Source organism: Triturus cristatus, chromosome 6 (genome assembly GCF_964204655.1).
Source record: "Triturus cristatus chromosome 6, aTriCri1.1, whole genome shotgun sequence".
Lineage (NCBI taxonomy): Eukaryota > Metazoa > Chordata > Amphibia > Caudata > Salamandridae > Triturus > Triturus cristatus.
This window is the reverse complement of record NC_140589.1, coordinates 266,070,042-266,094,935: the sequence shown is the minus strand read 5'-3', so window position 1 is coordinate 266,094,935 and position 24,894 is coordinate 266,070,042. Positions and strand designations below refer to the sequence as shown.

At 45.7% G+C, this 24,894-nt stretch overlaps 1 protein-coding gene across 2 annotated transcripts in view; it reads right to left on the bottom strand.

Annotated features, from left to right (window-relative positions):
- SDC1 (syndecan 1) overlaps window positions 1-24,894 on the bottom strand; it is a 112,858-nt gene that overhangs the window by 77,899 nt on the left and 10,065 nt on the right. Inside the window, exon 2 of one of the 2 annotated variants that reach the window (XM_085610626.1) lies at window positions 7,697-7,792. The exons of the other annotated variant lie outside the window; for it this stretch is intronic. Within the exon in view, the coding sequence (XP_085466752.1) occupies window positions 7,697-7,792 (96 nt within the window). The remainder of the gene's footprint in view (window positions 1-7,696; window positions 7,793-24,894) is intronic. 2 annotated transcript variants of the gene reach the window in all.

Below are 24,894 nucleotides of genomic sequence, written 5' to 3'. Positions count from 1 at the left end.
TCTGACGCAGTACTTTCAGTGAACGGTTGCATGCTGAGGAATCATGATGTGCAAACCAGAGATGTGTGTGGGGCGTGGTCTGTTACTTGTTCCTGGACTGGGGAAGACGCTACAGCTTTGACCATGTGAATCACCCAATAGTTCACGGTATGCATCTTAATACTTTTGCTTGTGGAGAAATCTACGATCCTACACCACATAAAATGCAGCATACTGGCTTCTTTTCCATGGTAGCAACATCCTTCGTGCTCATTTTCCTTGTCTGCAATTTCTGTCTGCAGAAGTTAAAATCCACAGATCATAATTTTAAGAATCGGGCTCAACCATTTGCATGCATGCTCCATGTAGGGTTCAACAGCTATAGAAAGGGCGCTGGCTTGCAGGAGTGAATATATATATTTTTTTTAAAGTTAAGAACATGAGTTTAGGCCTACTCAAACCTCCACTCAATTATTTTCCTCAGTGGACAGATAAATACACCACCTTCCTTGACAAGCACAGCATAAGTAAAATGCTTTCTTTAGACAAACAGTCAACGTTGCAAGCTTGAGTAAATTCTGGAAAGGATAAATATAAAACAGCTGGATTTACATTTTGTTAGTTATTCACAACCTTGAAAAAGATAATTTCATCAAAAGAACAGAGGACAATAGCGGCTCTTTCAGAGAGCTCTTTAATATCGTGAAACAACTCCCCCAGCCAATCAGCCTTTCGGAAGCCATCGCCCCCACTACCCCTCCACCACCCCACACATTGAGGCAATTGTGGATTACTTTACAGCCAGAAATCTAGAATGCTTATTCCACTTATAATGCTTACACCCACCCCCCCTTAAATTAACTACCCTGGGACTATCTTGCACCGCTTCCAAATGCCAAAGCTCACCTTTTGCTTGTGTCTAGTGCACATGTGGAGAAACTGACGCTGGGACGTCAATTCAGGGTTCACTCCGCCCCCCTTGATCCCTGCCCCCATTTTATTTTTTCCCCCGTGTATCTCCAACTCTATCATTGAAGCAAGCTTTAATCAACAACAACAAAACAAGCAGTATTAGATGCTTTGTTTTTCTCAAATTACCGCCCCATTACATTGCTTCCTGGTCTTGAAAAAGACTTGGACAGTCAGTTTAAAGCCTTTCTTCAAAACAATCACTTAAACCCTTCTCAGACAGGATTCAGAGCCTCGAATAGTACGGAATCTACCCTGCTGGCCATCTTGGGCAACGTAAGACTTGAAGTTATCAGGGCAAAGCTTTCGCCCTGATTCTACTTGATCTCTCCACTGCATTTCACACTGTTTCACACCGTCAACTGATCAACTTTACAAGGCAGAGCTCCATTCAGCTGCACTAAGATGGTTTGGGACATTCTTGAGCAAAAAGGACCCAGGCCGTCTACTTGAATAGTCAGAATTTCTCCCCATAGGTCTAATTGTGTGGTACCTTCTTTAAGCCCCACCATATTTAATGTTTAAGTCGCACCCCTTCCAAAGCTGGTTCGCAAGTGGGGATTTTCAGAAATGCTCTTATGTCGATGACACCAAATTAGTTATCATAGGGAAGAAATAGGAGACGCCCAACAAAATCTTTGAGACTGCCTCACTGAGGTTGCCAGCTGGATGAGAGCTCATGGTTTAAAATTGAATGTGGAAAAATCCGAAATTCTGCTATTTGGAGGTGCCCGGCAGATTTCCAACTTCATGGTGGCCATCATCTCTGGGCCCCACACCCAAGCCAAAGAAAGTTGCAAAAAATGTGGGCGTTCCGATTTATGGGTCCTAGTCTATGCAAGAGCATGTCATTGCCAGATGTGGCAAATGTTATACCTGCTCAAACTTCTTAAAAAACTCACTGAATCCAAGTAAGCTGGTGCAAGACCCTAGTCCAAGCTCTTGTAATCAGTAGATTGAACTTTGGGAATGCCCTTTACATGGGAATGGCAGAGTACCTCTTCACCCGCTTAAAGGGGACTGAAAGTATTACGGCAAAGCTCATATGTAATAAAGATAAATGCAGCTTTGCTCGGCTTGCCAAAAAAAACTCTTCATTGGCTTCCCATTCGAAAAAGGGTTACATTTAAACGTGTGTGTCCTGTGCACAGGGCTTCACATATTCTGGCCCAATTGGACCTTTACACTCCCTCAAGGAATCTGAGATATACCAATTTAGCCATGGCCAGGTCTAAACGGATCGGAAAAGCTAGAACCAGTGGCTATTCTTTCACACATCTGGCGGTGGCCCATTGGAACTTATTACTCTTGGACCTTCGGCACATAGATTACCAGTTTCAGAAAGAAACTCAAAATTTGGCTTTTTCTTGAGTAATTGTTTCTCACTCTGTTTCCTCCCCTAATGAGGCAGTAATATAATGTGTGGCTTTCAAAAGTGCCGTACTATCCCTTCGGGGGAAGACAGTCCGTGCTTTACAAATGCTAATAAATAAGCATAAAAAGGCAAAGATCTCGAGTTGTGTATTTTCTCTGTGGTAGAAACTCGCGACGTGGCCGCTCATTCACCTACTACCTCGGTGTCTTGATGCACTGTTTTTTGGTTTGCCGATAAGTATTATTAACAAAGTACATAGTATGGAGATGAGAACCAGGAAACCGCATGCTTTATGCCACCCAGACAGCATTTCTTCATTCCCGGTCTTTAGGATAAACTGAAAAGCTGCATAGGTCTCAGAAGAACAACCACTAATACACACACACATCATAATTTGAAGCACTTACCAAATTGAAAATTTTGCTAACTGCTTCCACCACAGCCCAATAACCATGTGGACTGGAGGGATTCTGGAAAAATCTTCAAGGGACCCATCAGTAAATAAGGTACCGAGAGTTTTCCAACCTGGGACACGCCCAAAGAACAACTTGCCCTAGTACGGCACAAAGTTCAGCTAGACTGCAGAAAGAGGAGTAATCACCAGCTTTTTGGAAATACCTTCATGCACCATCCCAAACCTGCCATTTAACTCTAGTTTACCAGAACCAGAAGAAAATGGGCTACAATTACTGCTGAACTAGGACTAGATATGGGGAAATGTGTGCAGAAAAGGACGAGGACTTTCACAATTGAGACACCGCACCCATCTACTTTGTTTACCATGTCTTGAACTCAGATCATCCAAAAAGTATTGGCAGAGACATCCCACAGGTATGGTTTGTGCAAACATTTCTATGAGGTCCGCAGTGCTCATAAATGCCGGAGTTTAATGTAAAAGGTGCATAAAACAACTGAAAAGAATGCACTTCGGTTTCTAAACAGATAGCATTTCAGAAACTGAGAGCGCCCGTGCTTTGTCCCTCAGGACAAGATGGTTTCTATTTACTATTCACAATTGGTTTGCCTACCTTCCACGTGTACAGTGACTAGAAACACCAGTTAAATAACCACAGCTTTACTTCCACTTGTGCGTGCCCGTTCCAAAACACACGTGTCCCAGAAACACAAGAGCAGCTGCGCTAAGAAATAATGTGCCAACCTCAATTCAACAAATCTGGAGAAGGTGCGTCCCTGCAACTGAAGTCCAGCTGCAGCCAAATTCGATTTATTAAACGAACTGGGCTTCCAAAGTCTTGTTAGAAAGGGCAACTTCACCAGGAAAACCAGAAGTCACCGGAAGATAAAAATCAACAAGACGGGTCAGAGGCAAAATAAAAGTAAGTTAACAGATCGGAACTGAACTAGTAAATTTGGTGACATTTTGAACAACGGGTCACAAGCATGGACTGACGCTTGAAAAAGCACAGACGGTGAAGAGCAGGGCATGAAATTGAAAAGAACAACAAGATACATTTTAAAGAAAATGGATCGGATAAAACACAGTGGGAACAGGAGCATGTGCTGTGGGACTGAACAGCGTTGGTCACAAACTATTGTAACCAACCTTTGGAAGACCCTGCTCGCTTAAAGTCAAGGTTGAACTCGATTCTTTGCCTCCAAGGGGGCAGTAGAAGATCTTACAGGAAAAAAAAAATGTCTTGAACAGAACAAAAATAAGATTTTTTTTATTTTATTTTTTTTAACTCCTCTTTGTCAGTCTCAAGACAACAGAAGGAACGCGATGGTTCAAAGAGAACTGGTGCATGCGTTTAGATTAAAAGGGAACAGTGGAGACAATTTACTAGACACCTTAAGAAACAGAAAACGAAATTATAGAGTCTGAAATGCTGACAAAACCACTGGTACCCTTGAGGTGCTCATTCTTTCAGAGGAAGGCAAAACGTCCTATTCATTTCCGAATATGAGGTGGGAGGGGGGGGGTAAAGGGGTAACAAGCAGTGCCTGGTGCAAAGGAACGATGCAAGACCACCATCAACAACAGTGTGGCACAAATAAGCATAACAAGGACTCTGGGCCATGGCGCAACTCATTTGACACATTAAAGAACCCAACAATAAAAACAATGGATATGGCCGATGTCCATTTCAAGAATGCTTTAGTCATTGGTACATTTGGAAGGCAAACAAATCAAGCTTTGTTCTAGGCTATACTGTAGTGAATTTGGGTACAAATGGCAGAGGGTATGTAAAAGGCGCTTGACCAGCAGGTATCAAGATAAAGAAAGGTTAAAAAAAAATTAAAAAAACACCTCGCTGTTATCCATAAACATTGGAGGGTAGTTGTCCAGAATGCCCCAAGGATGTAAATACATACAATCTCCCTACAAGATTCTCAAGAATGCAGTGGACATTTGTCAGGACAACATGTGTGGACATTGTGTCATTTTCTTGGCATTTCAAGCTTTTGGTAATCTTTCAGACAATCCAGAACTGAGGGATATTATGATTCATACAGTGACTAAAAGGTCACTACCACAAATAACCATTTACAATGCAATGGTCTCGGCATTGGTAAAGTTAGAGCTATTGGCATTGCTCATGACATTATTTTTGTTTATGTTTTTTTTTAAAAACATTTAAAGAAACGGCATTGTCATGAGCAATGCCAATAGCTCTAACTTTAACAATGCCGAGACCGTTGCATTGTAAATGCTTGTTTATTTAATACAAGTTGACAGCTGGGGTGGACAGATAGACAACCAGAATATATCCTGCTGGCTGGATCCCTTTGAACCCACGGGGGTGGGGGGGGCTCTAGGCGACAACATTATCTCACAGCCCGTGCCCCTGCATTCATATTACACTATCACTGTATTCTCTGAGCCCTGTCTTGTCATGTCTGCATGCTTGCAGTGTCTCAAAGCGCTTTGAAACAGCAGACAGGCAGCATACCAGCGCTACATCACAATTTGTAAACAAAACAGTTCAGACACTGTCACTCCTGTTCTTTACAATGATGCCCTTATCTGTTCTAACCCAGACCCCTAACCCCCAACCACACACATAGCGCCCAGAATCATTAAGAGGAGCTCAGACCACCAGTCCGGTAATCGCGCCAGAGGTACATGAGGCTGGGGGTGATTTTGCATGAAAATTCATTGATTTCCCTGTGTGCCTCGCTGCGCTATGTTAGCACTGAGTGCGAAATTCTAGTTTCACAGAGCACTGTATAGACTGGATCGCTTCTGGGTGCTATATTTAAATGTAATGCTGCGAAGGATGTCCCAATGACAACACAGGAAAAGAAATTGATGCAAAGGAATTGCAGATCACACGCTTTTCAGGTTGGGCAGGTCCAGCCCCCTTTAGTTTTATTTCACGCGTTGCATCATGGTATTCGTAGTCTCAATTGGCAGTCATTCCTTCTCAGCACTGTAAGTCTTCACAAACCTATGTTGATTTGTCTGTAATCTTTGTCAACAAAAAAACACCATCTACTTACAGTGTAAACAATGACGCATTTCAAAGGGCAAGTGACAGAATTGCCTCTCCGGGGGCGCACGCACCCCTGCGCAGGAAGCAAGGCTCCGAGGGACCACGTTCATATGCTTGAAAGCGTGAGAGCTACCCCGACAAATCCCTTTGAGTCCAATTGGTGTTGCGCGCCCGGTCCCTGGGGACGGAGATGAGGAAGTAAAAGGGGGTGGGGGGGGAGGAGTAGAGAGGTGGGAGTGTAGGGGCCGCCACAAGAGGGCCCTACCCCAGTTTGTGCCCTGCTGCACTCGAGCACCATAGTAGTAGCCGGTATTTTTCTACTAATCCGATTTCACCCTATAATTGAACAAAGCAAAACCGCACTGTCAATCTGTCTATACCATGGAGCCCTAACAACAGTATTCACGGCCACATGCGCCCTCACACAAAAGGATATTAAAAAAATCGTAGCATTTTCCACGTCAAGCCAACTAGGCCTGATAATATAAAACTAATAGTGCATAGACAGCAGAATCGCAGGCCTGCCTCAAGAGCAGGGGAGATACAGAACCGGCACTTAACACCCCACTCCTGCAAAGAACAGGAGTGGGGTAACCAGCAATGCAAGCTTCCACAGTGTGTGCACCACATGAGGTAGAGCAATTTTCACCATAAATAAAACTGATAGTGCATAGGCAGTAGAAGCGCAGGCCTGTCTCAAGAGCAGGGGAGATACAGAACTGGCACTTTACAAACCCATCCTACAAAGAACAGGAGCGGGGTAACCAGCAGTGCAAGCTTACACACACACGTGCACCACGTGACGCAGGGCAAGCTTCCTTCTCACAGAAAATAGTACAGTGTGGGCAACACTAGGCCTAGCTGACCTCACACGCAGACAGAACAGACCCAACAACAGCACAAGCTTCCATCAGACACTGGGCGTGTAGAGCACAGACAGGAGCGCGAGAAGCTTCTCTAACACAGATCGGGCACAGCAAAGCAGTACTGTAGCTTGATGCAGAGACTGAACAAGTACAGCACAAACTGCGGCAGTACAATTTCACTCACTGATGTATTTTGCCGTTTTCTATGGATGCGACAAAAGAGGCCAGCGGGTAGAAGAGTAAGCAAGCTTCGCTCGCATACTCAACGCTGCATCATACTTCAGCAATGCAAGTTTACTTTAGACGTAGAATCAGGACAGCTAATGCAGCACTGTAAGCTATGTGGGCAGACACACACACACGACAACGCAAGAAATAGTATTGATAATCTCTCACGAACACACAGGTGCAACTGAACAGTAGCATGCAAGCTTTTACAGAAGGGAGGGACAGCATAGGCAACAGAGAAAGGCCCCCCTCGAGCACAAATATTGGAAGAAGTACAGACGGGTTCAACACTTTCTTAACCGTGCTGGGATCCTCACAGAATAGACCAGAGCAGTGCAAGCTTCCCTGGCATACACAGTAGTAGTACTGAAGCCATGCACAGAAACTTGGAAAATCGCAGCTCGATTCTACTAAAATTGGTTATAGCAGCATTCTATGAGAGAGACAGTAGTTAAAACTTTGCAACGGAGGAACAGGAGCACAACTACTGTGTGAAAGTGTGGACGGATGTGACCATTGCAGCTACAGACGAAAGAAGTCGTAGAGAGTTGTCAAACGGGAGGACACAACCGCGAGGGGCTAACACTCACCGTTAAACTTACGATCGGTGAAAGGGGGCACTGGATTACGATACTGAGAACTCGGACAGAGGTAAAAGCCTAGGCCAACACCGACAGAGGATTTTAACAGCCTATCAAGCGATTGTAAAGTACTTTCCCGAATACCTCCCCACATCGCCCAATCTCTCTGACTTTTACACGTATACATATCATTTCACATAGCCTCAAATCGAACAACTTGCATACCCCCTGCCAGTTCCTTACCGCGGAGTCGTTATCCAGGACCTGATCCTCCGCTCCCACAATGGCGGCCTCTGTCAGTGTTGCCAGATTTTTAGACCCGTCCCAAGTCCAATGCAGCTGAAATACAAGCCCAATCAGACCAGTTCCAGCCCAAAAACAAGCCCAAATTAGCAAGTGTCCAATTAAGCGCAAATCGACATCAGAACCAATTTTAATGACAAATATACATTCTATTCAATATACAGATGGTGGGAGGGTGTTAGCAGCAAGGCACATACTTTGCATATGCTTCATTTAAATAGTTTTTATCATTAACATGGCCATGGATGCAAGGCAACAATAAAAAAAATGTCCAGCGAACTGGTGAGTAATGATCCTGCTCGAGAGCAGCCCTTTGCCCGTTTGTAGTTTTGAAATGCAGATAGGCTGTATTTTATTTGGATAGCTCAGTGGGTTACTTGCCTTTGTCACAGAGATTCTTGTATTACTTGCAGTTCAGAAATTACAATCCTAACATAGGACAGTGACCTATGAACTGGCAAAGAGCTGCATACAAACATGGATGGTACAGTTCGACCTTTTTTTGTGTTACTATATAGTTAGAAATTCCCCAGTCTTTCATTATTTTAATGTTGCTCAAATGAGTTTGGGCCATATACATTATTAGTAAAGCCAACCCCCAATCACTGGGTCATTGATGAGGCGCAAAAAAATACTTTCGCACTAGCGCGCCACTAAAACACGACCGTCATGATGTCACTGACATCATGTCAGTCTCACTGTCACTTACCTGGTCACTGGTGAGTCACGCGGTCACCGCCGGTGGTGGGTGGCTGGCAGACTGGCACTGCGTGCAGCAAGGCAGGCACGGTGGCAGTGGCTGGGCCTGGCAGCTAGCGGGCCTGGGGGCTGGACTCTTGAGTTACTGGGGCAGCCTGGACTCAGTGACTCCGGGGGCCGCTGGAGTGACTGGGGCTGGACTCTGGACTGGGCTGGAGGCTGAGCTGGAGCGAGGTGGGCCTGGGCCCGGGCGGCTGGGCCTGGGCCTGCTGCTGATGAGGATGATGACGAGTGCAGTGGTCAGACTCGGAGTCGGACTCGTGTCGGACAGGACTCGTCGACGTCGTCGTTAGTTACTCGTCTGGATTCTCCAGTCCTCCGAGTCCTCACACGTCTTCTGACACTGCCTGGGCCTGGCCTGCGGCCCTGCGCACGCCGCCCGCTACTGTCTGCAAGTCTGACAGTCACTCTGCACAGTCAGTACTGTTGGATCGGTGAGTGATCGTTGTCTGTGACTGGGTCTGGGTCAGAGAGTCTGAGGCAGTCTACTCTCCACGTCGAGGCAGGCGAGTTCAGCTCAGCCAGTCAAGTTGGTGGTATTAAGTAACTCAAGCTCTGCCTCCTGCTCAAACTCAAGTCGACTCAAGTATATTAATCGCCGGAATGGATTCGCCGCCGCCGAAAAGACTTTGCTCACAGCCCCCGCATTATATGGAACCGCGGGGGCTGACCTAAAATTAATTCCCAGGGCCGTCATTGGTAGCGTTTTCGCGCGCTACAACATGACGGCCCCTGAGACCCCCACATTGGCTAATTATTTGCCACAGACACCACGAGGGGTATGGTAAAAGTTAGGTGGTGGCAGGGGGGGGGGGGGGGGGGAGCTCTTCTCCGTGTGTGACGTCACGTCCGTAGTGTGTGTGCACTGTTCTGCTATGCAGAACACAACACTCAGACACTTAAATTGGTGTGTGGCACGTGACGCAGGCGCGCGCAGCCTCAGGCCCGGCAACAGGCAGCACCAGCAACAGTAGTAGTCATTAGTCAACTTCTACTTAGCCAATGGCAATGGCACCTGCAACATTGACCAATGACTGTTGTGTTGCCTGGGCCCTGGTTCTTCTGAGTTGCTATGCTACCTGCTCACGTCTGCCTCGGCTCGGCCTAGGGGAGGGAGGGGTGGGGTCGTCGGTTTCACTGGGCTTGGCCGCTTGGCTAATGCTGACTGCTGGCCTGGCTAACTTTGATTGACCGCGCTGCGCGCAGTTTAGGCAAGGGCCGGCAGAGGGGAGGCATGCAATGAATGATGCTGCAAGCCTGCAACGCGCAGGTGCGAATGATTGTGCGTGCTTATTGCTTAATAGTGGTGTTAATGTTACTGCTTACAGTGCTTGTGCGCGATCGGATCATCTCACATGCTGCATAGCGTTGGGCGCCCGCCCCAGGCCAGTATTTCACGCACAACGTCGCAAATCCAGCCCAAAAAGTAGCCCCCCGCCAGGCATGGGTTTTTCCCGCACAACTGGGGAAAAAGTAGCCCAATTGTGCGGGGAAATAGCCCAATCTGGCAACCTTGGCCTCTGTACGTCCACAACGCGCTCCCGGAAGCAGAATTCTAACTCTCCAGAGTTTTCACCAATAGAGAGCTGCTAGGCAAATAGAGGAATGGTTTACACCAATGAAAAGCGGGGTACTAGGATGAAGGCGGTACCGCTATGCCAGACAGACAGCTATCATCATGACAAGGATGCCGCTATAAATAATAGACAGAAAAGAAACACTACAGAACATAATGCTTCATGCGTATAAAAAGTGGACTGCCAACAATCAAAGACCAATACTGCCAATAAAATCGAAGAAAGAATATGTATGAGCCACAGAGAAGACCCAGTTACGCTAAGTTCGATTGATAACGGCCTGAGAAACTCCTTTCTGCAAACGAAACACAGCTTCTGACTTTGGAACGGAGGAATCGGGTGCAATGTTTGTTGCTGGTGATAGCACGGGCATCCTTCTCAAGGCATCGAGATGTGATCAGACGTCATGGGAGAGAGGCGAGGAGGAGGGAGGCAGAGGCGGAGGGACTGGGGGAGAGAGGGCGCTGGGCATACCAATGCTGAGGGAGGTCGGGTCCAGCGGAGACTGCAGAGGAAGAGGCTGAGGAGGGGGCGGCGGGGGAGACAGTGAAAGGGCGAGAGAAGAGGCAGAGCTGAAGCCTGCCGGTAAAAAAAACACAAGAAGACCCTTGAAAAGGTGAGGAGACCAGAGCAGCAACCAGACGAAGGGGGAGCGGACGAGCACACGACTGCCTTTCTCCGAGGCAGAGCAGAAATGCCTCGGAGAAAGGGAGCGTCCTTTTCGGATTCGGGGGCGTGTTTTGCTGTTGTCTCCTCCCTGAGACTTTTCACAAAAAACATGCCCCCGATCCGAAAAGGACGGGGCCTAATCGGAGTGACTGACCTCTTCTCCAGTGGCTGGCCAGCATTTACAAGGCCAACCAATGGAGAACAGGGGAGAAGAGGGGCGGGTTCAAGCCCCTCTTCTCCAAGTCATTATCTCTCGCGAGCGAGACTGCGCAAGCGCAGCCTTCGCTAGCCGAGACCTAAAAAAACCACCATATGGCACATTAAGTGTTGACTACAGAATGTTCTAGAGGAGCGCTTGCCCCCCCCCCATTCGGTTCCATCTATCGGCAACTGCATTAGATACTAATTTCAATTACCGGCTAACTCAATGTGACATTGGAGGGCATTCTAGGTGGTTAGCACAGCCGTTGGGATGCTCGTCACCTCCATCTTTGGCTATATAAAACATAAGCTATTAATTGCAAGGAAGGACAAATTACCACTATAATGGTTTTAAGACTTGTGAAATGTAGGTGGTTTTCATTTAGCCCCAAAATGGGCAGGAGAACCAGAACAAATTAAGCTCAACACTTAAAGGCAGAGGTCAGCCACAAAGTAAGGATGAACTGCCAAGAAAACTGGCAGCACAATGGCGAAAGCACAGTCTACGAAGCACTGGGTGTAGACACTCATACACAAAATGAACCTCAATTTAAAATGAGGTTGCTGCATTAGTATCTGCATGAGCAGCTATTACAGTTGCTGAACTCTTCGATTAAGGTCTGCAACAGGCTGGCACACCGTTATATGAGGGTTTGGTTTCTTGCCATAAGAACAGTATGGGCCCAACTCCAACACCATTTCTTCAAGGCTTATCAACTACACCACAGGGATTAGCTACAAAGGGGCATAATGCTTAGCTGCATGGAGGTCATGCATGTCAAATTTGTGGGCTTTTACTTGCTGACAAGAAGACCAGGTTAGTGAACAGATAGCGAAATCTATCTTTCGGAAGTTAAAAGATGGAGGCCAAGGTCATTCTCACGGAATGTGAAAGGGTTTTGATATGGACAACAGTAAATTCAGCAGTTTGGGCGCAGAGGTCTCGCATTGGTAGTATTGTAAAGAGGCTGTGGTGCTCTCAACCATCTACTGGCCAAGAATTACCCACTAACATTTAAGCTTGGTATGGCTCTGACGCAAAGGAAGATTTTTTTTTTTAGATTAGCTAGCCATGTCAAAGAGGTCTATGGTACATCTAGTTTTTTCTATAAATATTAAAAGAGTTGATTCTTTGGCTGTGCATGGTTGGGAGTTTATTTTTTAGCTGATCAGAAGGATAGTAGAGAGTGGGACTGGTAGCAACAAAGGAAAACATGGAGGTTTTGTATTACTGATGGGCACGACTTTACATTTTGTTAGACCAAATGGACAAGTGGCACTAAAAGTAAATTGTTCAACTATCCTTTATGGAAGACCTTTTGTCCACAATAGATATATTTATTAAGTATATTATGCTGCAGCAGATTGCAGTCTTTAAGTGCTCTAGTCTAGCAAGACAAAGAACGTTTTGTAAATGGATCAGCGCATATAAATGGATGAAACGTATGTGTGAGAAGCTGGGGAAGACACAAACCATATATTAAGAAAGTAAGTGGTATAAGAACCACGACCAGAGTCAGGAGAATGTCAAGAGGATGTAGAATAGCTGGGGACCCACAGAACCACCCAAGATAATTAGATGGGGACCCCACGGAGAGCGTGTTCAGTGTGTGAACACAAACGCATGCTCCGTACAAGTCTATGTGCAAGTCGCAGTTGGAAGTTTAAAGATTAGGGACCCTTCCCAGTGGACTCTGAAGAAACCCCGTGGAAGACAGAAGGTTAGAGAGCGCCAACCCACCCGTGGATACCATGGTACCCAAATTACCTATCCCAGGGAAGCCGGTTGTATAGGTGTGAAGTGGCATCGGAAACCACCTTCGAACCCAAACGTGGATTCTTGAAGAGGAGTACCTGAAAGCAGAGGGGACAGTCTGTCACTCGGGTGACCAGGAGACTTGTAAAACAAATACCCTTCAATGTCGGGTGCTTTAGGAAGGATGACGGTGACCTGGACTCTGCAGCTGCGAGGACCAGGCGACAGAGGACGATCAGGACTCTGATGTGGGCTGTCCCGCGAAGGATGTAGAGTGCTGGGGGGGGGGGGGGGGGGGGGGGGAAGGGCCACCAACAAGCCTTGGCTAATGCAACCCACGCAGAAAATCAAGAAGGTGCACTGTTGGGACCAGTAAAGGTACATGAGACTCACCACAAGCAGGGGAGTAAAGGCAGGCCCGAGCAATCTGGGGAGCCCAAGGAAAACAAAGATAACCCTCAACTGGACCCACAGGCAGGAAACACAGGGTTTGCAAGAGGACCTAGAGCAGCTCACCCAATGCACTTGTCGCAGAGTTTCCAACAAGCATATGCACTTGCAAAAGTACGCAGTGCAGAGGGGTTCAGTTAATGCAGCCCCCACGAAGGGTTCTGACCTTCACACTTGGTGAGAGGGCAGCTCGGGCCTCAGGAGCTGTAGACTCCTTTAGAGTCCGCAGGAGCTCGGGATCAGCAGACCGGTCAGCAGTGTTGAGATGCATGCAAATGCAGGGAAGTGACTTCATGGGATATTATCTTCAAGTGTCTTGGATGCTCTACAGGTCCTGCACGGATCCTGTATGGTGCACAGGCACAGATGATGCAGCAGACTGAAAGGGAGACAAAGTCAAGCCCAAATGAAGTCCAGAGTGCCCAGATTGTAGAAGTGCAGTAGTTTCAGTTCTGAATCTGGTCCACGACGAATCTCGGCACCTACACCCACGTAAGTTCTTGAGTACCCAAAGGAAAGGGTTGGGAAGATTCTGGGGACCCTCCCAGGGGTGGGGGAGGTTACTCCCATGTCCTTTGTCCAGTTTCGCACCAGAGCGGAGCCAACAGCTCCCAGGACTGGTTTAAATTGGACTAGGCACAGGGGCACCAAATGTGCCCCACATGCAGACTTCAGGGGCTGGCAAGCGCACCCACCCAGCCCTTATACACTAAATCCTGTCTGGGAGTCGGTCACACTTCCCTGTGACAGGAGGCCTATTGTTCTGCTTTCCCCTGCTAGAGCTTGGCTCAGCAGCAGGAGGGCAGAAATGAGTCTCTGGTCGGTAGCAAGCATTTTGTGCGGTCCGGGACTAGAAGGCTGGTACCAGGGACACTGAGAGCCTACCGGAGGGCTCTCCCAGTGCTTGGGATCATACCTCCGACACTGTTCACGGAGTGGGGGTTTGATTCCAACATGTTTGATACCAAACATGAGAGGATTTATTGCAGCAGTTTGGGACGGTCACCGTACGGTCAAGCGATGCCCCTTTAAATAGTATATGGCTGCTTCACTGACAACCCGGGAGAATGTACTCTGTAGGCTGCAGGGGTGTCCTGGTCATGCAGGGTCACTATCTCACTTAGAACCAAGCACCCTGCCCTCAGGATTGTAAAGGCCTGCTAGATGGTGGTGACTAATAGGTTTTAAGTGCAGTGACCCTTAGATATGGTAAACCTAGATCTTTTGTAAATGATGCATGCACCGATTTACACCAGCTGCAATGGCAAGCCTGTAGTTCCGTTTTGAATGGTCTCTCATGGGTGGCATAATACATGCTGCAGCCCATGGGAGACCTCTGGGGTACTTATGCCCTGGGTACCATATACTAGGGACTGACAAGGACACCCTAGTATCCAATCTGAGCATACCAAAGTACATAGCACAACAGTTTAAGGAGAAAGCAGATTGACTTGGATCCTGCAGTCAGACTAGTCAAAAACAACATAACATCAAGCAAAAAGTAGGGGTAGCCATAAGAAGCAGATCCTACATTCCTACAGTAGGTTAACATTGTGGCTGTGAAAATGCAGAGCAATTTTAGTGAGTAATATTTCCAATGGTTATTTTCCCTGCAAGGCAACGAATGAGTGGGAAAAGTTGGTCTTATTTTGGAGAAATGCAAACTTGGGTTTTTGTATGCAAAATTTTTGTAGGCAAGGCACAGCTCATAATTTTCCACATATAGAAACATCTATGTCATACACACTAAAGTGTGACGTGTGTGTCGCATGCGGTAATCTCCACCAGTTTTTCTACACAATCTCCAAGTTGATTTTGTTTTAGTCCATCTGCTCGGTCCTTATTGTGATCAATCAGCTGTACCACTAACCAAACTGTCCTTCTGCAAAGAGCTTCCTACTCAGGAAGTGAGGTATTCATTGCCAGTAGGAGTGCCGGCTCAAGGTGCTTTTAATGTGGTTGTACATGGTCATACAAATTCTCCACCCATCTTGTTGGTCAAGGCATACTTAGTACTTGGTCATCTGTGGTACAAGCAGCTGGTCTCATTAGCGAGGCGTGAAGACACTCAAGGAGATGTAGTTGAGTGCATATTTCTGTTTACATATCTGTCTTTGTTCCAAGGAAAGCATCAAATAAGAGATGCAGGTGGTGCAAGAAAGTACAGGCATAGTTCATTTTCTACTAAAGTGGAAGAGTGAGGTGACGGTTTGAAAATTTAATGTGTGGCACCTAATGTGCAATCTTGACCAAAATGAACAGTCTACAAAATAAGCTTTTTTTATTTTTTAAACACACCGTTTTGTTAAATAGATGGCTTATTCCAGTAACTAAAATAATATGACAAAGTAAAGAAAAAGGCCACTCTGTACAGAGGGTCATATGCTAGTGATTAATTGTTGTGAAGTCCAATGTTCCATGAATGGATCAGATTAGAGTTCGATGTGTCCTCAATAAAAACCAGAAGTGACAATAGCTGACAGTCATTTGAAGTAGATAACTTGCATCTCAAATGAATCTTCGTCCTTCCAAAAGTGAACGGGTTGTTCTGTGCAGCAGTCCTGCACCGCTGGAGAACCTTTGGAAGTGACCCAATGCCTTTGAAGCGGTTTGCATGTGGTCTGGGTAAACCAAGACTGAAAGGGAAGATATTTCCGAAAAAGGAGGTGTGGAGTCACGCGAGTTAAAAAAGGGGAAGTTGAGAGGAACAGCCCCAAAGGATGGGTTCCAAAGAAAATCGACACTTCCGTGAAGATTAGCCTTCTAGGTCGCAACCAACAATAACTAATTGCCACGGCAAGAAGCATCATTGAGATTCCTGCAGCAGAGGGGAAGGAGGTACAGGATATCCCTGGGTAAAAAGGTGTGCTTGTGACCACAGCCTACATGAATTGCTATGCAAAACACCCATAATACTTTGCTGTGGTAGAGAGAGTTGACAACCCACAGTAAAGAAATTCTACAGGCCAAGCTGAAAAAGCAGAAGTTCTTTTGCGGCAAATGTTTGGAGCACGATTTCTACATCTTGCACTGAAAAAAGACTAAAGACTGATAGAAAATGTACTGGCATAACTAAGGTGTGCCACGTGGTATTCCTGGGATCAATATTTCTGGAGCCCAGCCTATGTTACAAGCCATTTGTGGGCAGTGGAACAGATGTACCATTTCACACTAATCCTGCCAGCTAAGCCTCGACTTTGTTATGGAAGCTAAACGTATTGCAGGATGTACTAATTACTAAGTGTTTGGGAAAAGAAGCATTGGTCCTCATAGTGTAGAAACTGCCCTATAATTCTTTAATGTACATATAAATTTAGCTCTGTGTAGTGTGATGAACTATGTATTTTTGTTTTGCTGTGCTGAACTGAAAAATAAAAATTCAGGGACGGTCAGCCAATAATGGCTTTAAATTTAGGATGTTTCTAGAGTCGATAAAGAGATGGACCCAACCGCGGTGTAGAAATTGTAAAAACTGATCTTTCGGTAGTAAAATTATACAGGGACTAATATATAAAAAGTACAATTTTAAGCCCATTAGTCAGGAAGGCATTTATTTGTTCTGTCCAAGAAAAGGTTACAGCTACAATAAGTGGGATGTAAGTGAAGCAAAAGCACTTTCAAGCTGAATATCCAAATCTGACATTACCTTGCAGGGAGATGGGACTCTGCTAAAGGATTTTTGAAGGCAAGACTTAGAACGTTGAAAGCGGTTAAAGCAGGACGAACCAGTTAACAGGGAGGAGTCATGTTTTCAAATCATGGAGTTCGAGACACCTGGGGCTTTCCAGAACAGGGAGAACTGGCCAGGACTGGGAAATCACTGGGTTTGCAGCCCAGCCCTGGCATACGGCAGTTTGTCTTTGGTTGAAGCAACTGTTTTAACTAATAACAAACTTCTGCAAAGCCAACCGGTCTTGCTTTTTCAAGGTTTTAGCCTGTGTTAGGCGTTGCCAATCTGAATAACACTGGTAAAAAGAAGAAAATGCTTGTTGCCCAAGCTGAAATAAAACACTCAGTCCAATGGAGTGCTGAAAGAAAAATGTAACTCTCTGAATGCAGAAAGAGAAAGGATACAAGTCTTCCAAACAAAACCATGGTAAAGAAGCTATTCTCCAGGAGAGGGAACACCACAAGAAGTGAGACAAGAAGGAATTTTAGAAAAGAAATCCAACCGGTCATGATCAATGGGCGGACCCAAAGCGCAAGTTTATTTGATATGCACACACAGCACAGGGAGGATAAGCTACAAGTACACGTCTGGGGCTTTCTTTCAAACATACAGCTGTCGTGTGTAGATGCAGTGTCTTTATTTCGCATTGATAAAATTACGCACTACACTTGGACTCAAAATTAATGGCTACAAGTTTTGTTTTATTCAAGCAGTCCAGGTTTTTGCAGCCAAAAGCTATTTGCAGGCTGTGATGTTTAAGTGCATACTTGGGTCTTAAAAGTGAAACTGCAATTCACGTAAGTTTCATGCTACTGGCCAGAAAGCGAGAAATAACAGAAGCGTCACTAGGCGGCTGGGTAACTGTTCATATCATACATGCTGCCATTGATGTGTAAATTTGAATGGAAAAAGACTAGTGTCTGGGTTATAAAAACGGTACTTGGGTAAGAGTCATGGGAATGTCCTTGATAATAAAGAAAGGTGCTTAATAATAACAATTTTCTTCAATGATGGCAAACCACACCTAAAGTTCAGCCAGGTGGCCCGATGTTGTGTGGGACAGTTTCAGCCCTTCTTGGCTTCCTATCCAGCAGCACTTTGCATTCTGGAACCTGTGGTTCTGCTTCCCCAATTGAAAGTATACATCCAATAGTCAAAGCTTACATAGTGTTGTCCTCTAAGAGCCCGGATAAAAGTGCCACAACGCAAGGCTACTTGACATCTATGGACTGTACTAGCGGCCACAGTGGATCATGCACCAGATTTCTCAACTTATCAGGAACGGGAGTGCCAAGAAAAGGTGTAGACTATTACACTAAATAAATGATAACTTTGTGCTTCCTCTATAGCTTCAATTTTTAGCTCCAATTGTTGTGCGTCAAAAAAAGTGCGACACTATTTTGCAGAAAATGTACTATTTTCAGGAGTGTGGAATTTAATAAAATACCTGCTTTTCCATGGGACAGGTTGCTTCATAATTGTACTTGTCCTGCGAGAAAATCCTCTTGTCCCTTTTTTTGCCATGTAATGCAGCACTAAATTATGGCAGAAGTCTCATTATACAAGGGCTCTGATATAGCTGATAGTGCCAGGGCTCATACCATAGTGGGTTTGAATACTAGCAATTGCCTTATGTTGCCATGTTTCCACAGATCTACTTACTGGGGCTGAAGCTAGTGTCAAGCAATAGTTCTAGGGTTGGAATTCCTTTTTGAATCTGTGGATAACTACTAACTTGCAGGTGTAAAGGGTTTTCAACAACTCTTCTCTAATCTTTTCCCACACTGAGAAAGGTTGAAAATGTACTCCTGACAACGGCAGACCTAAAACTTCTTCCAGGGTTGGGAAAAAAAAAAGTTGTTGGAGGGAAATTAAACTTACAAACACCCAGATTGACACCCTAATATTAATATTAGGGTGACATTAAAGGCTTTGCATTAATGAACCATAAATGCAAGATTGGACAGCATTACCACATGGGCACAAAAATTACATTAACTGCAGCCAATGCTCTTCCCCGATCCATAACGTGGCTCTTTAAACTGGCAGCCAAAGGGTTTGTGCTGTAGTGGATTGGGCCTACTTGTCCCAAGGACAAAATACACAAACACTTGTTGCCCTTGACCCCAGACAATATGTCCTGGGCGTCGGGCTATAGGAATTCCACATCCCTGTATTTTACACTACTCACTGTCGAAGAGCCAGGTCTTGAGGGATTTCAGCGAACTGTGGGTGCCTGACATAACAATAAGCATGTGTTGGTTGTGTATCCAACAACCAGTAACCACAACGAGACGAGCTGAATTGATAGATCTAACACATTCTCCAACCAGTCATACATAAAACAAAAAAAGGTGACGTTACTTCAAGTGCTACTTAAAACAACAGTCTATGGTGTTAGGTGGTGATCGTCATTTTGCAATCTAGGCCCCAGGAAATATACTATTCAAGATGCACAGACCCTCACGCACTGAAGTGGCAAGCTTCATCAGGTCGTGCTGCACTTTGGGTTGGAGGTGCAATACTCCGGGGCCCCCTGAAAGGGCCCTTTTGTAGAGCTCTTTTGCTTTAGTGTTTTCTGGTGCAAAAGGTACAATGGTTCTGTCGGGTATAACCACAATATTTCTTATAATTACAATTCAATTTCAAGAACAAGTTATTTTCTGCAAAGGTTTAACGTACACCACCATGAACATATCACGCACTTATTGTGTCACTGATCACACCATGTCACTCGATTACAACTATCTCATTTTCACGTTGTTGGCAGCTGTGTATGCAACAAAATTCCTTATAGGTGGCTAAACATAAAATGATGAAATTTATATAACACCAAGAAAACCCGATTTCATTGTGGTTACTATGCCTTTATCGTGTGTTCCCTCAAAACGGTCACATTAAACCTTTTCAGAAAATAACTTGTTCTTGAAATTGAATTGTAATTATACGAAATATTGTGGTTATACCCGACAGAACCATTGTACCTTTTGCATTACTATACCCAGGTTCTGAGGGACACAGGGTCACCCCATTGTTTGAGATTCGTGTTTTCTGGGGCACTCAACATGTTGTCCACATCACGAACTATTTAAGTCCTAGAGGTCCTTCTTGATTATTTTTAATCTTGGCGTGGATAACGTTTCGTATTAAAACGTGTGTTTTTGGTTATCCATGGCCATTTTAGCACCACTACAGCACAGCCCCTCACTCCAGCTGATCACTACCAGTCTGCTCCAGTGGAACCATGGTTTAAGTCGAAGATATATTTGGACCTGAAAAAAATCAAAAAAATAAAAGAACTCAAGGTCTGTTCGGTATTGCACGCCCAGCCAACCTGAAGCACGATGAGATGATGAAGCATGCCACCTCAACAGGTAAGAGTCTGCGCATTCCAAAAAGGATACTCCCTGGGCCCTAAATTGCAAACGTGTGACAAGCTCACACCGTAGACTTTCTCTGTAGAACATCACATTTTTTGGGTTTATATATAACAACCAGTATGTTGAGCATTAACTCTTTAGTTAATGCACAAAATGAATGCTAGCTTTACCGCACATCCACAGCAGCGGATGCGCGCAGTGGTCGCGCCAGAGGTAAGCCCGTTTGCGCCCGTTCGCGTCCCGGGCGCGTTAGGGGCGCCTCTGGCCACTCACTTGGTCGACAACTATGAGGATGGTAACAACTCACCGTACCGCACGGGGGGCGCGGCTCCACATCGACTACGTCCTTCAGCGGCCAAAAATCTTTCCTGCGGCCTACTGAATGTTCGCTCTCTCGTGAAGCATCATGCCGAGATAGCCCTGTTACTGGAATCCTTACAAATGGATATACTATTTGTAACGGAAACATGGACCACGGCGGACGGTGGGTTGGAACTCGGTTGGGCTTGCCCACCGGGCTATCTGATTAGACATATACCTCGTGCCTCCGGTAGGGGAGGTGGAGTAGGTTACATCTATAAAGATTCGATCTCCCTGGTGGAATTAGCAGTTAGGGAAGTAGTGGGGTTTGAGCTCATGGGCTTCTCCATCATGTCCCAGAGTGGCTCTCTGATCACAGGGTTGCTATGCTATAGACCTCCCTCCTCGACCACAACCTCTCTTCAGCCATTGGTTGATTTAATTTATGATCTTTCAAATTCCCATGCTAAAGTTTTAATATTGGGAGACTTTAACCTCTGGCCGTCCGGCCCTCAAGATCTGGCCTACAGAGAGCTTTGCCAATCGTGTGGTAACATTCAACTTACACAGTTGGTTTCATCACCCACGCATGTTAAGGGACATGTGTTAGATCTGATCTTCGCTGATCCGGAGGTGGTGGCAGTGAAAGAGATCCTGGAGCAGGGTTGGACAGATCATTTTTTGATCAATATGTCCATTGGTCTATCTGGGCCGTTAAAATCAACCAATACAAGTGGCTTCAAACTTAAGCGCCAATGGGCCCGCCTTCTTAGAGAGCCAACTCGTCCTATTTACTGCCTAGGGGTTTCCAGGTGGAGGACAGTGTAGATAAAAGCTATACTGCACTCTGTCAGCAAATTTCGACATCTCTAGACGAATTGGTTCCTCTGCAGAGGGTGAGGGAGAGACCCAGAGTGATTAATGCCTGGTTTAATGACGATCTGAGACAGCATAAGATCCGCTGCAAACAGGCTGAGCGTACTTGGAGGAGAGGATATAAGGAGTTGGATAGGGTAGCGTACAGAGTGGCCTTACAAGCATATAAGACTCAGCTGAGAAGCGCTAAGGCTAAGTTCTTAGAAGACACCTTGGATAAGGCCACAAATAAATCGCAAACCCTATTCAAGCTGGTCAATAACTTATCTAATCCATCCTGTACAGCTTCAGCTATCCCGGCCTCTCAGGAGCTGTGTGATTCTCTGGCCGCTGCATTGGAGGAGAAAATAAGGACAATCTTGAATGGACTCTCAGTGCCTGGACAGCTGGTGTCACCGTTACCTCCCTCACTGGAGTCTCTCCGTCACTCGGTGTCGCTTCGGGATAATAACAGGGTAGATACTTGTTGCTTACCTTGTTTCCCCATTCCTACATCGGAGGAATTTGATGCACTGGCCAATGGAGTGTCTTCAGGCTCACCATTGGATCCAATGCCTCATAAGATCTGGAAGGCATTTCAGGATGAGCTGTTCCCTCCACTCTATTCCATCTGCTGCCAGTCACTGATGACGGCGACAGTTCCAGCTAGTTGGAAAGTGGCAATAGTAACTCCACTATTAAAGAAGGCTTCTTTAGATCCATCATGTCCAGCCAACTATAGACCCATCTCGCTCTTACCTTTTGTAATAAAGGTCCTCGAGAGATGAGTCACAAAAGCCTTGTCCAACTATCTGGAATTAAACGCTTGCCTGGATACAGCTCAGTATGGCTTTAGGCCGGTACATGGTACTGAGACCGCATTGGTTACCGTATTGGATGAGCTACGAACGCGTGTCGACAAGGGCAGGTCAGTTTTTCTGGTGCTGCTAGACATGTCGGCCGCGTTCGACACGGTTGACCATGCGGTTCTCCTGAAGCGTCTCCATAGCGCGGGAGTAACCAATCTAGCTTTAGGTTGGTTAACATCTTATCTCAGTGACAGACAGCAAGCGGTGGCTTTACCACCTTTTCGATCAGCCACTCGACAGGTGAATCAGGGAGTTCCTCAAGGGTCGGCGATTAGCCCGATCCTGTTTAATTTATATCTTCGACCCCTTATAGTACTGATTAAGTCATTCGGCATATCAGTCATCAATTATGCCGATGACACAACTGATTTTTTCATTTGAGGGTAGTGAGTCGGTTTCGAAAGACACTTTTCATCGTTGTATGTCGGCTGCAGCCGAATGGCTGCGAACCAACTCACTTCAGTTCAACGGGTCTAAAACAGAGGTTCTCCATTGCTCTCCTGATCGCCTCCCTCGTGCGCTGCCTGATGATTTCTGGCCACCTTCTATTCCTGGCTCTGTGGTAGGAGCTAAATCGGCTCGTAATTTAGGAGTGGTATTTGAACCGGATCTACAGCTGGATAGTTCAGTAAATAAGACCGCAGCGACTTGCATGGGCCTGCTTCGTACCTTACGCAAAATCCTGCCAATACTCCCCCAAGGTTTTAGAGCAGAGGTGGTGCGCAGTATTATACTCAGTAGATTAGACTACTGCAATGCACTGCTTCTAGGAGCTCCTAAAAAACTGACCCTTAAGTTGCAGAGGATCCAGAACATGGCGGCGAAATTGGCTTTATCACGTCCACGCTCTGCTTCCTCCTCCGCAGCCCTAGCTGATCTCCACTGGTTGCCGATACAACAGAGGATCGTGTTCAAGGCAGCATGTCCTGTATTTAAGGCGCTGCATGGACTTGGACCAATTCCACTCCAGGGCCTGTTTTCATGGTACCAAGCTGCCCGGCCTCTGAGATCCTCATCGGCATTTCTGGTGCGGATTCCAAGGATCACTAGAGTAAGGATAGGTGGCCGCGCTTTTAGCTATGCGGCCGCCTCACTATGGAACTCCCTCCCTCTAGCGCTGAGGGGTTATCAAGATCTGCTCCCCTTTAAAAGGGACCTTAAGACCTATCTGTTCCCAAGGGCAATGTAAACATTCTTCCAATGGTTTAATGAGGTCTCAGCGCCAGGATACCCTTGGGGTGACAGATGCGCTTTACAAGAAATAAATACAATACTATCACCTTTTTCAGTAGGCTAGTTAGTGTATCGTTCCGCCTTGCATCAGGTACTATTTTACATCAGAAAAGAAAGCTCAGCATCATGTTCGTTACATTTACTTCATCTACTAAATGCAGGTCAATAAAAAGCAACTCTTTTAGCTACTTTTTGCCAGCACTGGCAACGCCCATCAGAGAGGCATTAGTGGTAGTACCAGTGCCTGAAACGTATGTAAATTGCATTTGTGGATGCCAGTTTCTATATGAGGTCACATAAAAACCAGACTTATTAACTTTGCCAGCATTTTGTTCAACTACTAGAGTTCAACACCCCTTGATGTCCAGAATAATTTCGAGGTGCATGATCGGATCTGCTTTATGTCCTCGCTAAAACACCTGAAAAGAATACATACGCTCCTTTTCTCGGATGAGGTGTAGCAGTGACGATTTGCCCTAGGTAAAGCTAGCAGGAAGGGTCAGCAAGTTAGACGCTCAACATTGCCACATGTGGTGATCTGCAGTTCAGAGGTCAGTTAACAGAGTAGCAATAAACTGGTAAAGAGTATTCTATTATTTACAGCGTTTAGACATGTCAGAAGTGCACTGTGACCCGCTAGAGAAAAAAAGTTGAATAATTTTAACAAGACTGGGTTTAGGGTCAGGCCCACCAAGTCAAACGTTAGGGCAACATAACTAGCTGGCCTTTAGCAACCATCTGAGGATGCAAGTCAGAGTCAGTCAAAGACACATTAATACCCATATTTGTTTTTTTGTGAAGTAAGACACAGGGCCCTCTGGTAACGGAGACTGTGAAGCTGCCTCCATGTGAGTGCAATAAGCCGGCTACACAGTTAATTAAATCAGCGGCCAAGGATGGTATCAGCTCAAGGAGGCTTCTCAGTATCTGGCCAGGAACCAATGGCAGGATGTTCACTCTTGCAGGCTGCCTTCAGTGCTCTCCTAGGCTCTCATGCCTCTGCAAGTCCAGGCAATACAAGAGGTTCTCCGATCTGGCTCGAGTTAAGTTCACCTTCTAAATAATAAAGGAGCTAAAATCTAATTTTCCAGACTTGCGCAACAGTAAGCACGCTTTGCCAAGGATTTTTTTCTTCATGCCGGATCTTCACATTTATTAAAAAAACAAAAAATAAAAGCATCTCTTCATTAATTGCAAGTGTGAACAAAGTAATCTGAACCACAGATATATTTGCTCTGGCACCACTGAACAGGCTCCAAAGGCCAGCGACTGCTCGTAACGGCTTCAAAAACAGATACATTTTAGATTTGAAGAGTAAGGACTTAAATTGGGCATACCATTCACCGACTTAGTGCTTCATAGCTTACTTAGTGTAGGAGTCTCTGCGCTTTAGGTTGGCCCAGTGGTTATTACCCAATG